General features: G+C 39.8%; 1 protein-coding gene and 1 long non-coding RNA gene across 3 annotated transcripts in view; one reads left to right on the forward strand and one right to left on the reverse strand.

The window, feature by feature from the left end:
• RALGAPA2 (Ral GTPase activating protein catalytic subunit alpha 2) overlaps positions 1–16,347 on the reverse strand; it is a 344,341-nt gene that overhangs the window by 25,867 nt on the left and 302,127 nt on the right. For both annotated transcript variants that reach the window (XM_040429694.1, XM_040429695.1), the window contains exon 38: positions 11,884–12,005. In XM_040429694.1, the coding sequence (XP_040285628.1) occupies positions 11,884–12,005 (122 nt within the window). The remainder of the gene's footprint in view (positions 1–11,883; positions 12,006–16,347) is intronic.
• Positions 7,021–10,289, forward strand: LOC120998842. The gene is made up of 3 exons (XR_005778490.1): positions 7,021–7,153; positions 7,563–7,567; positions 10,274–10,289. It is a non-coding gene; the product is annotated as an uncharacterized LOC120998842 (long non-coding RNA).

Genomic DNA, 16,347 nt, shown 5'->3' on the forward strand with positions numbered 1-16,347 from the left:
AGTCCATCTCTACCCCACTCAATCTAACTTAGTAGCACCTGTCTGAGCTCTTTAAAGACACCTGTCCACCCCACAGTCAGTCAGACACCAACTACTACCATGGGCAAGACCAAAGAGCTGTCAAAAGACACCAGAGACAAAATTGTGGACCTCCACAAGGCTGGAAAGGGCTACGGGGCAATTGCCAAGCAGCTTGGTGAAAATAGATCAACTGTTGGAGCAATTGTTAAAAAATGTTAGAGGCTAAAGACGAGTGTCATTCTCCCTCGGACTGGGGCTCCATGCAAGATCTCACCTCGTCGGGTATCACGGATGATAAGAAAGGTGAGGAATCAGCCCAGAACTACAAGGGAGGAGCTGGTCAATTACATGAAGAGAGCTGGGACCACAGTTTCAAAGGTCACTGTAGGTAGAACACTACGCAGTCATGGTTTCAAATCATGCATTGCACGGAAGGTTCCCCTGCTGAAGTCATCACACATCCAGGCCTGTCTGAAGTTTGCCAATGACCATCTGGATGATCCAGAGGAGGCATGAGAGAAAATCATGTGGTCAGATGAGACCAAAGTAGAACTTTTTGGTCTAAACTTCACTCATCGTGTTTGGAGGAAAAAGAAGGATGAGCTGCATCCCAAGAACACCATCCCTACTGTGAAGCATGGGGTGGTAACATTATGTTTTGGGGGTGCTTTTCTGCAAAGGGGACAGGTCGACTGCACTGTATTAAGGAGAGGATGAATATGGCCATTTATTATGAGATTTTGAGCAACAAACTCCTTCCCTCAGTCAGAGCACTGAAGATGGGTCGTGGCTGGGTCTTCCAACATGACAAAGACCCAAAGCACACAGCCAGGATAACTAAGAAGTGGCTCCGTAAGAAGCATATCAAGGTTCTGAAGTAGCCTAGCCAGTCTCCAGACCTAAATCCAATAGAACATCTTTGGAGGGAGCTGAAACTCTGTGTTGCTCAGCAACTGCCCCGAAACCTGACAGATCTAGAGGAGATCTGTGTGGAGGAGTGGGCCAAAATCCCTGTTGCAGTGTGTGCAAACCTGGTCAAGAACTACAGGAAACGTTTGACCTCTGTAATTGAAAACAAAGGCTTCTGTACCAAATATTAACACTGATTTTCTTAGGTGTTCAAATACTTATGTTCAGCAGTGCAAGATAAATAAATTCTTTAAAAATGATACAATGGGATTTCCTGATTTATTTATTTTTTTATTCTGTCTCTCAGAGTGGGAATGAACCTACAATGTGAATTTCAGACCCCTCCATGATTTCTAAGTGGGAGAACTTAAAAAAAAAACGCAGGGTGTTCAAATACTTCTGTTCCTCACTGTATAGGTGTGCTATAGGACAATGTAAGCACTGTATATGGCCATATGGAGGTGACAGACTCCCTTCAACTGTTCTGTCCAAGCCCAGCTTGGGCAGAAGGGATGGGGGGGGGGGGGTCTGCTTTAGCTGTTCATATCTCCTTATTGGTAGCAGCTAGAGACATTTGGTAGCAGCTAGAGACATGGGCCTGGAATTGTTTGAAAGCATTTCTGGCTTTTAAATGACAGCATTAGCACAACGTACGCAGGAGATATCACTGTTAGAAATAGTCGGGAAAAAAAATTGGTAAAACCTGCTTTTACTTTCACTTTCAGCTGCATTCACTACATTGTTTGAAAGCTTGGAATGTCAGCTTTAAAGCAATACAAAGCCTCTAGCTGCATCATAACCAGAGATATGAGCAGCTAAAGCAGTCCCCCTCCCCTTCAATCTGGAGGGGGAGGGGCAGCTGGGGAGCTGACAGACTGCAGGAGGAAAGGGAAATTACAAAAAAAATTTATAGAAATGTGGCATTACCATCATTGCACTGACCCACATAATAAAATGATGTTTATACCACATAGTGAACGCCGCAAATGAATTCCACAAAATAATGTTAAAATTGCTGTTTTTTTTTATCTTTACCCCTAAAAATAAAATAAGTTATTTAATTCACTATATACAGTATATACTTAAAAATCATTCCGAAAAAAACTACAACTTATCCCGCAAAATAAAAAAAATTAAAGAAAAAAATTAAAAAGTTATGACTGCTAGAACACAAAGGGGGAAAATGTTACTGGCTAAAATTAATTAGGTCACTAAGTGGTTTAAAATGCAATTGTGTCCCCTGAGTTGTGCAACAAGATTTACTGCAGACACATACTGTATTAAAAATCTACAATAAAAAAAGTGACATTTGTGGGAGGCTTTTTTCCCACAATTTTTATGTGACTGTTAGGAGGTTAATGGTGACACCAATTATGAACCCTGGTGTTAAGTGTCAATGAAGGAGAAAACCTTTTTTATCGGTAGCAAGATCAACATTCATTGCAGTGCTGAAGGGGTTAAATGGTTGTGATGACTGACAGATAAATAAATGATGTACAGTAAAAGTATTTTAGATGACTTTAGTATTAATAGATGTTTGTTTGAATGTTCAACTGATGACGGTTAGAGGCAAAATGTACAAGCAGTAAAAAGAAAACGGGTAAAATCACCATGTGAGAATTAAAAGTTCTAGTGAAAGAGGGCACTTTAAGAGCTCATGCACACAAACGTATTTTCTATCCGTGTCCGTTCTGTTTTTTTTTTTTTTGCGGAACCATTCATTTCAATTGATCTGCAATAAAATGGAAGTTACTCGGTGTGCATTCCGTTTCTGTGTCCGTATTTCCGTTCCTCAAAATAAAAAAAGAACATATCCAATTATTGTCCGCATTACGGACAAGGATAGTACTGTTCTATTAGGGGCCAGCTGTTCCGTTCCGCAAAAAACGGAATGCACACGGATGTCATCCGTATTTTTTGCGGATCCATTTTTTGCAGACAGCTAAATACATATGGTAGTGTGCATGAGGCCTTAGAGGGAGTTACCAGCTTCTATGGCTACAGGGGAGCTTATGCACAAATGTTTTTGCACTGTTAGTAGCAGATTTATGAAAAAGTGGCAAAAGAAAGGGGGACATTTACTAAGCATGTTGCACCAGAATTATGGCGTAAAATGCACCAAAAAGAATGGCGTTTCTTCAGAATTTTCCCCATAAAGAATGCATCATGCCAGAAATTAGTTATTAATGTCAAAGGTAGCAGGGCTATCAACTTGGCACATATTTCTATGTTTTTATCATCCTCCCATCACCAGAAATGGCTCAAATTGTTGCAGACAGAAAGTCGCATTTATGAAATAAAGATATGACTTTTTGTCAAAAAGTCGCATTTCTGAAAACAAAACCAACTTTGTGGGAACAAGTGATAGGTAAGTATTAAATCAGGATGCATTTATTTTTTATCTAATACAAATGAGCTAAAAAAAAAAATACTGGGTTTTGTCAGTAAATTGACATTCAACAAAACAAAAAACAATAACAAAAATGTTCCGAGTCTCAGACAAAAGTCGCAATTTACCACTGGAAATGTCACAAACATGCTTCAAAAAGACGTACATATGTTTAAAAGTCTCAAGTGTGGTCTGGCAGGGGGGTGGCTGAAATGTTGCATTTTGGTTTTAAAAAAAAAGTGGTATTTTAGTGCCATTGATATTAAAATGTTGCAAATAGAGAGAAATAGGCAGATAATCCGGTTTATACTAAAAAAAAAAATAAAAAAAAAAATCACATTTTAAAAGTGTTGTGCACCTTTTGATATACGAGGTGAAATAAAGCACCACTTTTGATATGTAATGTTACTATTTTTTGCTGAAAATTACGCCTTTATTGATAAATGTTCCCCACAGTGTTTGAATAAAAAAAATAGTGTACAGACAAATCCTGGATAAAAAACTTGCTGCAGTTTTCAAGAGAACTACAGCTTCTTAAACCACATGGTGACCCAAAAGCTACACTTAACGTAAAAACCACGTTAGCACCATGGAGTCACAAACGACCCTTTTATGAAACGAGGGTCAAACGACCGTGTTTATTGGACAGTTTAGTAAAACGGAGCGGTTATTGTATCGGGTCCCTTCTAATTCCGACACTTTACGCCTCCTTTTAAAATAACTTTTTTTTTTTATAGGCAAATTTACTCAAAATGCCAACCAATGCATCAGAACTATAATTTCTAAATAGACTAAGGGTCAAATCAAGTGTAGCACTGTAGGGGACATATATAATTTAGACTTTGTCATTTAAGTGACGTCAATTAACATAAGATAATTACCCTGTGATTTATGACGGCCACGTAGAGATGTCTACATAAAATGTACGCTCTCTCCGAGGCCCCCCGCATTGCTGTTCATGTAAAGCCTTCTTTCCTCTGAAAATAACGAGCAGGGGAAAAATCGATTTCAAGCAGAGTACATCTCAGCTCGTCATACCGGCTAATTATGGAACTTTTTTTCTTTTCTTTTCTTTTTATTAATTTAAGCTGTTTAAAATTTGGCAGAAAGTTCAAAAACAAAACAAAACAAAAAAAAAGAACAAAAAAAAAAGTTTGCACCTGTCCTACTTCTATTAAATAAAGAGGGGGGATAAAGAGAATGAGCGCTAATGAAAAGCCTTAACTTAGGCGCTTTTCCCAATGTTGCTTAGTATTCCAGTTCAACAAAGATAAATAGAGGCCATCCCAATGTTTCTTGACGCCTCTCCAGGAAGCAGGGTACGATTATGTAAATAGCATCGCTTCCCTTTACTTCTGCCAGCTTGCTTATCTCCAAAGCCTTCTGCCTGCTGCTACTGGCGAGCAATACAAGTGTATGCACACGGCTCTTATCTCTGAACAAAGCTCGAGAAAGGCACAAGGACGCAGGCCAGCAGTGTTGGACAGTGACGCATGGCTGATTTTCTGTACCATTTATTTAGCCGAATTTAATTTCTTTTCTTCACCACTGCAGTTTTGATCAGAGATATTTATGAACGGCGCCAAATGGGAGATTAGAAAAGAAAGACGTCTTGAAGCGCGATTATTAATTAAACTGAAGGAGGGATCGAATGCTTTTTACACTCCTAATGACGGACATGTATCTGTGCTGATGAATTTAATTTAAAGCGAGCAGACCGCAGCCAGCCCGTTTCCTAAATAGGACAAGCATGCCATCATAGACGCTGGGCGAAAGTGATCTTGTGAGAGTGACAAGGAGTGCAATTTACCAAAAAACGGATTTGCCCTTAAGCCTGCGTGACCTGCTGTGATATGCAACTCGCAGGTCATTACACCATAAAACGTTACGCCGGTATTACTGAACACAAAAGGTAAAGCAAATGTAAAATACAAAGGGGGACATTTATTAAACCATTTACGCCACTTTTGTTTCGTACAACTTGTGCAGTAAAATTTGCGACTTTTCCCCAGTCACACCACTTTTCCAAAGTGGAGAGAAAAGGGGGCGGCAGGCAGGCCTGGCTTATTTATAATTTTCCGCCATGGGTTTTGGCATGGAAAATGGCTGCTGAACGAAGCGCCAAACTTATGTAGAGGCCTGCACATCTACATAACTATGGCTCTTCCTCTGGCAGTGTAAAGGGACTTAAGAACGGCGTGGGAAAGCTCTAGTCTTAATAAATGTCCCCAAAAATACTTTTAAAAAAAAGTAAGCTGTCTTGGTAACACCCAGCTGGACCTTCACAGCAAACTGCTTGTAATTCCTGCATAACTTCTAGAAGAAATAATAAACAAATGGTACAAAAGATAGTTATAAGAATAGATGCTCCTGAATTATTATTACATGGGGTACGCAAGTGGTTCCTAAAACAGACATGTCAGGAGAGGGGACAGGTCCTCTTTAAAGGAACATTAAACCGAGAAAGAAACGCTAAAAGTAACCAAGAAATATTGTTGTCCTCAGCGTTAGTCAGTCTGAAGCACCTTCTGCATGATCCTAACACAGTCATGTAGATATCCTGCTAACCTGCTCCATCTTCATCTGAAGACGAACTGAGCGGGCTGGTGCCTAGTCAAGGGGCAAGGCTTAACAATCCTTGTGCTACTGCAGACAGGACACAGGAGGGAGGCTCCTGCTGCAGCCAGTAGTCTTACAGCTTGTCACAGGACACAGCTGACCTCCTGGGACAGAGAGAAGAATCCTTTACATATGTTTTAGTTTTAACTGCAAGACTAAATAGGACCAAGAAAAAGGAGGGGATGACGGGATATTATTTTTTGAGCATTTTATGTGTTTAGTGTTCTTTTAAGAGTAAATTATGGATGTTCTCCGAGCACGTATAGATATGCTGAAGGTGGCCACATACTGTTGGCCATCCCCTACAAACATTCACACACATTTATCCACATATCAACATAAATGGTCTTCGCTCTAAAAACATGGGCCCAGATTCAGGGGTGCATCAAGCCTTTCCACTGAAAGAGGTGAAAACTTAAAGCGCTCATTGCCCATGGCCATCCTCTTGCCCCTTTCTCGTGCTGCCTGAGGCGATTGCCTCACCTGGCCTCATTGGTGGTGCACCCCTGCCCAGAATGACTAATGTGTCTGTGCCAAAATGCAATCTACAAAGTGGCACAAACCGACACATCTAGGGTTTCTTCACTTTAATATGGCATGCGCGACTGGGGTGGGTCTGTGCTAAGAAGGAGCGGAGCTTTATATGAAAGGGACATGGCCTAAGAGGTACCATTTTGCACCAAAACTGTGCCTCAATTCTGGCATAAAAATCAGTCTCAAAGTAAGCCAATCAATAGTCGGTATAGAGTCAAAGAGTATAGGAGTCTGCCCCTGCACCACATTCATCTTCCAGCCTGAGCCCCTGTGAGAAATCTGGTGCAGGTCTGGACAGTCTAATCTTACGCCATCTACAGGATTAGTAAATCTGGGCCATCATGTCCTGAACAGTGATGGCCAGTTGGCAGTGTTCGCCCGCGAACACATACGGGCTGCCATCTTAACTCACAAGTCCGGCGATGCACAGGTAAGCCCTTACCTGTGCTGTGCCGAGAGCCGGTCTGAAACAAATGCGGTCACCGGGAGCAGGCAGTTCCGAGAACAGCCGCCGGGGGCCTTCATCGGGCTGTTCTCGAAACTGCCTGCTCCGGGTGACCGCATTTGTTTCAGACCGGCTCCCGGCACAGGTAAAGTCTTACCTGTGCATCGCCGGACTTGTGAGTTAAGATGGCAGCCCGCTGGTGTTCGTTGGCGAACAATGTGAACTGGCCATCGCTGGTCCTGAATACCTCACAATTGTAAACTGTCCCATATAGCCTACTAAACCTAACCTCACAGAAAAAAAAAGTCCAACTGGTTGTAACGGGTTGGCTTGTGAGACACATATTGTGGGTTTATCATGTTGTACCATTTATATGATATTTTAGCTGTATATTCACTGCCCTGAACACAAGAGAATACACCAGGTCAGCAGCAGTAAATAACTGCCTGCAATATAAAGTCATGGCCATAAACAAGTACAAAGAAGCATCAGAGAATAAGCAATGTAAAGCCAGCAGGAGGCCACACACCAGAGAATACAGCTGGTTTCCATTTTAACTGGAATGACCCATGGTTCAATTAAAATCTGAAGACTATGAGACCAGGGGCGAGATATAAAACGCGGCGCTCACATTTGTGTTTGTAGCTGATGTGAGCCACAATAAGACCGTATAGTTGTCCTATGGGCATATCACCCAAGCATTCTTCTTCCATTAATCCCTGACCTTGGTGTCTGGGCAGTATAATCCCTGTTTAGCATTAGCAGAAACGACTTCTACTGTGATGGCCAATCTGTCCTCCACCATCCAGACCCACAGATAAGGAAATTAAGATTTTTCTCCACAGCACCGTGTACCATCTATAGCTGACTGGCACAGGAATAAAAAAAATAAGCACGATACAAAGAAAGGAGCAACACGTAGTAAATGCAATCTTCTAAATCTAATGGCCATCCATACAAGTGAAAGTAACGTCCACCACCTTTCAGCACCCAGTCATTTCAGGTCCAGTCCTATGGCAAGAAAATTTCTAAACACATCGCCATAACCATGTTTTTCTAACACAGTTAAAAAGGTAGTCCAGGATAAGAAAAAATAAATTGCTGCTTTCTTTCAAAAACAGCACCACACCCGTCCACAGGTTGTGCGTGGTATTACAACTCAATTCACTTCAATGAGATTAGTTGCAATGCCACACACACAGCCCATGGACAGATGTGGGACTCTCTTAGTAAGAAAGCAGCCATGTTTTCTTTGTGGTTTTCTGCAGTCACCAGTAGGGGAGCTATGGAACGTACAGCATACTGTTTATACACTGAACTGTATAATAAAGTTCTTAGTTTTATATATATACGCTGGAAGAAAGCTCTTGTTAGCCGAAACGTCGCAAAGTTGCCAAAGTTATGGGTGAATAAAGCTCCACTGATTTTTCACTTTATCTGGAGTGCAGTCCTATCTTTTTCAAGTCGTATTGTTGGGGTATTGCCGCTGCCCTTGGGGATTTTGCACCCGACTCTTGGTGGTGCTCCCGCTGGATTTTCTTCAATATATATATATATACATACAGTACAGACAAAAAGTTTGGACACACCTTCTCATTCAAAGAGTTTTCTTTATTTTCATGACTATGAAAATTGTAGATTCACACTGAAGGCATCAAAACTATGGCATCCTCACATGTGGAATTATATACATAACAAACAAGTGTGAAACAACTGAAAATATGTCATATTCTAGGTTCTTCAAAGTAGCCACCTTTTGCTTTGATTACTGCTTTGCACACTCTTGGCATTCTCTTGATGAGCTTCAAGAGGTAGTCCCTGAAATGGTTTTCACTTCACAGGTGTGCCCTGTCATGTTTAATAAGTAGGATTTCTTGCCTTATAAATGGGGTTGGGACTAGGGCTGAAACGATTCAAAGATTTAATCCATGTAATCGAGGCAAAAAAATCCTCGATGCAGTTTTTCTGCATTGATGATTCGTTTAAATCACATGACCACGGAGCGTGAGTGAAATTAAGCTTCTCACTCACTGCTCTATGGCCTCCCGTCGGCACCGCGCTGCAGGACCTTGCGTTCACACATCGTCAGCGCGCTGGATGACGCTGTGTGACGTCAGGTCCCCAGTGCATGCTGGGATGAAGACGCATCTCCTGCGGACTTCGTGTGTCGGCGCACTCTGCACTGAAAAGTAAGTATAAAGTTAGAGGGGGGAGGGGGGGGGGCGCAGTAAATTGGTGGCACCTGTGAATAATGGGGGCACCTGTGATTTTGCATGGGCTGGGCAAAACGGGGGCACCTGTGATTTTGGCATGTATAAAAGTATTGGGGGGGTAGAGGGGTTAATGGGGGGCACCTGTGATTAGGCACTCGGAAGGTTGATCTGGGGGAGTGGGGGCATGTATAACGTTATTGGCGTTACAGGGGTTAATGGGAGCACCTATGATTTGCCATGTATAAAAGTATTGGGGGGGTAGAGGGGTTAATGGGGGGCACCTGTGATTAGGCACTCGGAAGGTTGATCTGGGGGAGTGGGGGACATGGTGGATGGCATGGAGGCACTGGGAAAGGGGGACATCATGGCAATCTGGATGCAGGGGCTGATGGCAGTGCCATCATGGGGGCACTAGGGGACATAGCATGGAGGGGGTGCTGATCTGATGGCACTGGGGGACATGGTGGATGGCATAGGAGGCACTGGGGAAGGGGAACATCATGGCAATCTGGATGCAGGGGCTGGTGGCAGTGCCATCATGGGGGCACTAGGGGACATGGCATGGAGGGGCTGCTGATCTGATGGCACTGGGAAAGGGGGACATTTTTATAAAGCAATACATTATTTTAAAAAGGTTTTTCTTATTAGATTACTCGATGAATCGAGAAATATAATCGATAGAATACTCGATTACTAAAATATTCGTTTACTGCAGCCCTAGTTGGGACCATCAGTTACGTTGAGGAGAAGTCAGGTGGATACACAGCTGATAGTCCTACTGAATAGACTGTTAGAATTGGTATTATGGCAAGAAAAAAGCAGCTAAGTAAAGAAAAACGAGTGGCCATCATTACTTTAAGAAATGCAGGTCAGTCAGTCAGCCGAAAAATTGGGAAAACTTTGAAAGTAAGGGCTATTTGACCATGAAGGAGAGTGATGGGGTGCTGCGCCAGATGACTTGGCCTCCACAGTCACTGGACCTGAACCCAATCGAGATGGTTTGGGGTGAGCTGGACCGCAGAGTGAAGGCAAAAGGGCCAACAAGTGCTAAGCATCTCTGGGAACTCCTTCAAGACTGTTGGAAGACCATTTCAGGGGACTACCTCTTGAAGCTCATCAAGAGAATGCCAAGAGTGTGCAAAGCAGTAATCAAAGCAAAAGGTGGCTACTTTGAAGAACCTAGAATATGACATATTTTCAGTTGTTTCACACTTGTTTGTTATGTATATAATTCCACATGTGTTAATTCATAGTTTTGATGCCTTCATAGTCATGAAAATAAAGAAAACTCTTTGAATGAGAAGGTGTGTCCAAACTTTTGGTCTGTACTGTATCTGTATATATATATATATATATATATATATATATATATATAGTTTTTTCCAAATGTTTTCCACATCACTAAATATAAAATTAGATATAATCTTGCAGTTTTCACATCGGTCACTAGGCCTAACCCCATTGACTTCTATGGGATTTTCCTAGACATGCTCTTTGACCTATGCAGAGGTCAGGAGGGAGCTGATAAGCTGTGATATCACCTATTGTGAATAGAGGATCACGTCTTATCTATACAGAGGTATCATCTGTCATTGTAATCCTGCCTGTGATGATAGTAGTAATAACTACTGAAAAGTTACCTGTACAGAACAGGAAATCATGACCTGTTTTTAGGCCTAGTGGCCAGTGTGAAAATTGCAGGATTATTTATATTTTATTATATACATTTTTAAATATAAACAGTGGGGGAAAAAAAATCACCAAAATTCGAAAATAAATATGTTTAAGATAATAAGATAATTTAAAAAAATTAAATCATTTTCTGATGACACATTTCCGTTAAAGAGGTTTTCCAGGATTCTGTGTACCTGTAATAAAACTCATACACACCTCCTTCCTAGCCCTGTTGCTCCATTTGGCAATCCTCTGGTCAGTTTACTTTCAGCTGGGGTACGGGAGGGTCCATAACTGGCGCTGCAGTCAATGGCTCGCTTCAGTTGCGACGTGTCCCCAACAGCATGTGACCCAGCAATAATGGGGACATGTCACCACTGAGGTCAGTCAGTAGCTACACTAGTGAACATGACCCCATCCATATCCCAGCTGGAAGTGAACAGAAAAGAGACCAGAAGATCTCCGAATGGAGCCAGGGCGCCGAAAAGAAGCAGCAGGAAGCAGATGAGTATGAGTTTTTTTTAACAGGTACCACACACACTGGGGGCTGGGTAAAGACGTCCATAATCCTGGAAACTTCCTCTAGCTGCAGCAAGAGTAATATGCTGTAACTATTTTTATGGAAGTGATTTTTAGTGCTGTATCAGGAAAAAGACTATAAAAGTATATAAAAAAATTAATCAGCATATATTTAGATAAAATAACAAACCAAAAAAAATAGTGTTTATTGGCGGACATTCAATTTAGCAAAGAAAACACTAAGGCCTAATTTTACGTCACTGATTTTCTTATGATCAGTTTACCAACATATTTTCCTGCACTTCATTGCCAGACATGAGTTTTTTTCAAAATTGAGAGAACAATCAATCCGAGGATAAAAGAGTGTACGGAAGGACTCCATCCAAAAAGAGGACAATTTGTTTTCTTAATTTCATATGGAATCAAGTAATAGACTTCCCTTCGGCTTAGCTCTGTAGATGCTCAATCAGAATATGTACATAAAACAGTCACTGATGGGGAAAAAAATTATAATAATGCTGAACAAAACATATCCAAGTCTCTAGAGACAGGATACTTACCCAAGCCAACCAGAGAGTAACTGGGAGTCGGAGAGAACACTTGAGAAGCAAAGTCTTCAAATGTCATCACTTCTCTATGGTTCTGAATTATTGCTTCAAGGTACAGAGCCCTTTCCTCATAGCTGGAGTGACCACGTCAAGGATAAATCAAGAATGAATGAAAATAGCAAAAAGATACAACGCACTGAAGAGACTAGAGGGAAATTATTGTTACACAGCAATATTTAATATGTGGATAAAAACTGATAAAGTGGAAAAAAACAAAAACACAAAAAACAGAATCAGAATACGAGGAATGTACATGACTGCATGTCACAAACAGAAACAGTACAAAAGAATAAAAAATGTCTGCGATACGTCGGCATTTTACGCATCAACTGCTAAAACAATAAAAATAATAATTATAATAAAAAGGCCCATTATACTAATTACATAAGTCAGAAATATTTTTGATTATATTTTCAAGACGTTGTCTTCCAATCCTTATTTTCATAACGGAATAAGAAAAATAAAATTGCTTTTTAATTCTGGCACATATTTTTTTTAGGACAATCTGCATTCAGTGGTCCAGTGTACGCGATAAGTGAAATGACAGAAACCTAATTATGTACAACCTAAATTATTTCAACAGCCAGTACAAGAACCTTCTGCCTGACAAGCAAACGCTAGCAGCATCCTGCCTCTTGTCTGGGCAATTTTATGCGACTACAAATTATCAAAAGTGGTGTTGCTGCTGTGGTCATTACTGGCTGAACTCCTAGTTAATGAATTTGCTTCCAAACTTGCTTGGAGAGGAGACACACGCCCAAACCCTTTTCTAAGGGGAACGACTCATTACAAGCGTGCTTATTCTGCTCCGTGCTTGGCTGTTGCCAGGGCTCCATGCTGCACACTGCCACAGCAAGCCTCTGGTCCTGTAAACAGCAGGATACAAGGCTTGAGTGGCCGTCTGGCGGGCAAGCACTCTGACACTAAGCTGGCACGTGCTGGAACAGCAGGAGCAGGCTACTGCGTGACAAATCACTGAAAGAGCTGAACTAGACTTATGTCAGACTGCCACCTGAGCCTGCGGACCTCTGAGCCTGCCATCTTTGTACAATACACTGGTCACTCTTCTTTACGTCTGCTTAAGGGTCCAGTTTAAGATGCCTTTCATATACTATTAAATTCTATCCATTCTAATAAACATAACTTCAAATCTACCTACTGTACTTCATATTCATCTAATCTACTTATAACATCAAAATATCAAATCTGTCTACTGTATCTATTTTATATTTATCAATCCATCTACTATATCTAATTGTATCTATCTATGGTATCTATCCATCCATCTAATCTACTTATAACATCAAAATATCAAATCTATCAATCCATCTACTATATCTAATTGTATCTATCTATGGTATCCATCTATCAATCCATCTACTATATCTAATTGTATCTATCTATGGTATCCATCTATCCATCTATCTATCTATGGTATCCATCTATCTATCTATGGTATCCATCTATCTATCTATGGTATCCATCTATCTATCTATGGTATCCATCTATCTATCTATGGTATCCATCTATCTATCTATGGTATCCATCTATCTATCTATGGTATCCATCTATCTATCTATCTATCTATGGTATCCATCTATCTATCTATCTATCTATCTATCTATGGTATCCATCTATCTATCTATCTATCTATGGTATCCATCTATCTATCTATCTATCTATGGTATCCATCTATCTATCTATCTATCTATGGTATCCATCTATCTATCTATGTGGTATCCATCTATCTATCTATCTATGGTATCCATCTATCTATCTATGGTATCCATCTATCTATCTATCTATGGTATCCATCTATCTATGGTATCCATCTATCTATGGTATCCATCTATCTATGGTATCCATCTATCTATGGTATCCATCTATCTATGGTATCCATCTATCTATGGTATCCATCTATCTATGGTATCCATCTATCTATGGTATCCATCTATCTATGGTATCCATCTATCTATGGTATCCATCTATCTATGGTATCCATCTATCTATGGTATCCATCTATCTATCTATGGTATCCATCTATCTATCTATGGTATCCATCTATCTATCTATGGTATCCATCTATCTATCTATGGTATCCATCTATATATGGTATCTATCTATCTATGGTATCTATCTATCTATCTATCTATCTATGGTATCCATCTATCTATGGTATCTATCTATCTATCTATGGTATCTATCTATCTATCTATGGTATCTATCTATCTATCTATGGTATCTATCTATCTATCTATGGTATCTATCTATCTATCTATGGTATCTATCTATCTATGGTATCTATCTATCTATGGTATCTATCTATCTATGGTATCTATCTATCTATCTATGGTATCTATCCATCTATGGTATCCATCTATCCATCTATGGTATCCATCTATGGTATCCATCTATCCATCTATGGTATCCATCTATCCATCTATGGTATCCATCCATCTATGGTATCCATCTATCTATGGTATCCATCTATCTATGGTATCCATCTATCTATGGTATCCATCTATCTATGGTATCCATCTATCTATGGTATCCATCTATCTATCTATGGTATCCATCTATCTATCTATGGTATCCATCTATCTATCTATGGTATCCATCTATCTATCTATGGTATCCATCTATCTATCTATGGTATCCATCTATCTATCTATGGTATCCATCTATATATGGTATCTATCTATATATGGTATCTATCTATCTATCTATGGTATCCATCTATCTATGGTATCTATCTATCTATCTATGGTATCCATCTATCTATCTATGGTATCCATCTATCTATCTATGGTATCCATCTATCCATCTATGGTATCCATCTATCCATCTATGGTATCCATCTATCCATCTATGGTATCCATCTATCCATCTATGGTATCCATCTATCCATCTATGGTATCCATCTATCCATCTATGGTATCCATCTATCCATCTATGGTATCCATCTATGGTATCCATCTATCTATCTATGGTATCCATCTATCTATGGTATCCATCTATCTATGGTATCCATCTATCTATGGTATCCATCTATCTATGGTATCCATCTATCTATGGTATCCATCTATCTATGGTATCCATCTATCTATGGTATCCATCTATCTATGGTATCCATCTATCTATGGTATCCATCTATCTATGGTATCCATCTATCTATGGTATCCATCTATCTATGGTATCCATCTATCTATGGTATCCATCTATCTATGGTATCCATCTATCTATGGTATCCATCTATCTATGGTATCCATCTATCTATGGTATCCATCTATCTATCTATGGTATCCATCTATCTATCTATGGTATCTATCTATGGTATCTATCTATCTATCTATCTATGGTATCCATCTATCTATGGTATCCATCTATCTATGGTATCCATCTATCTATGGTATCCATCTATCTATGGTATCCATCTATCTATGGTATCTATCTATCTATCTATCTATCTATGGTATCCATCTATCTATGGTATCCATCTATCCATCTATGGTATCCATCTATCCATCTATGGTATCCATCTATGGTATCCATCTATCTATCTATGGTATCTATCTATGGTATCTATCTATCTATCTATCTATGGTATCCATCTATCTATGGTATCCATCTATCTATGGTATCCATCTATCTATGGTATCCATCTATCTATGGTATCCATCTATCTATGGTATCCATCTATCTATGGTATCTATCTATCTATCTATCTATCTATCTATGGTATCCATCTATCTATGGTATCCATCTATCCATCTATGGTATCCATCTATCCATCTATGGTATCCATCTATGGTATCCATCTATCTATCTATGGTATCTATCTATGGTATCTATCTATCTATCTATCTATCTATGGTATCCATCTATCTATGGTATCCATCTATCTATCTATGGTATCCATCTATCTATCTATGGTATCTATCTATGGTATCTATCTATCTATCTATCTATGGTATCCATCTATCTATGGTATCCATCTATCTATGGTATCCATCTATCTATGGTATCCATCTATCTATGGTATCCATCTATCTATGGTATCCATCTATCTATGGTATCTATCTATCTATCTATCTATCTATGGTATCCATCTATCTATGGTATCCATCTATCCATCTATGGTATCCATCTATCCATCTATGGTATCCATCTATGGTATCCATCTATCTATCTATGGTATCTATCTATGGTATCTATCTATCTATCTATCTATCTATGGTATCCATCTATCTATGGTATCCATCTATCTATGGTATCCATCTATCTATGGTATCCATCTATCTATGGTATCCATCTATCTATGGTATCCATCTATCTATGGTATCTATCTATCTATCTATCTATCTATCTATGGTATCCATCTATCTATGGTATCCATCTATCTATGGTATCCATCTA

The sequence above is a fragment of the Bufo bufo genome, chromosome 4 (assembly GCF_905171765.1).
Source record: "Bufo bufo chromosome 4, aBufBuf1.1, whole genome shotgun sequence".
NCBI lineage: Eukaryota > Metazoa > Chordata > Amphibia > Anura > Bufonidae > Bufo > Bufo bufo.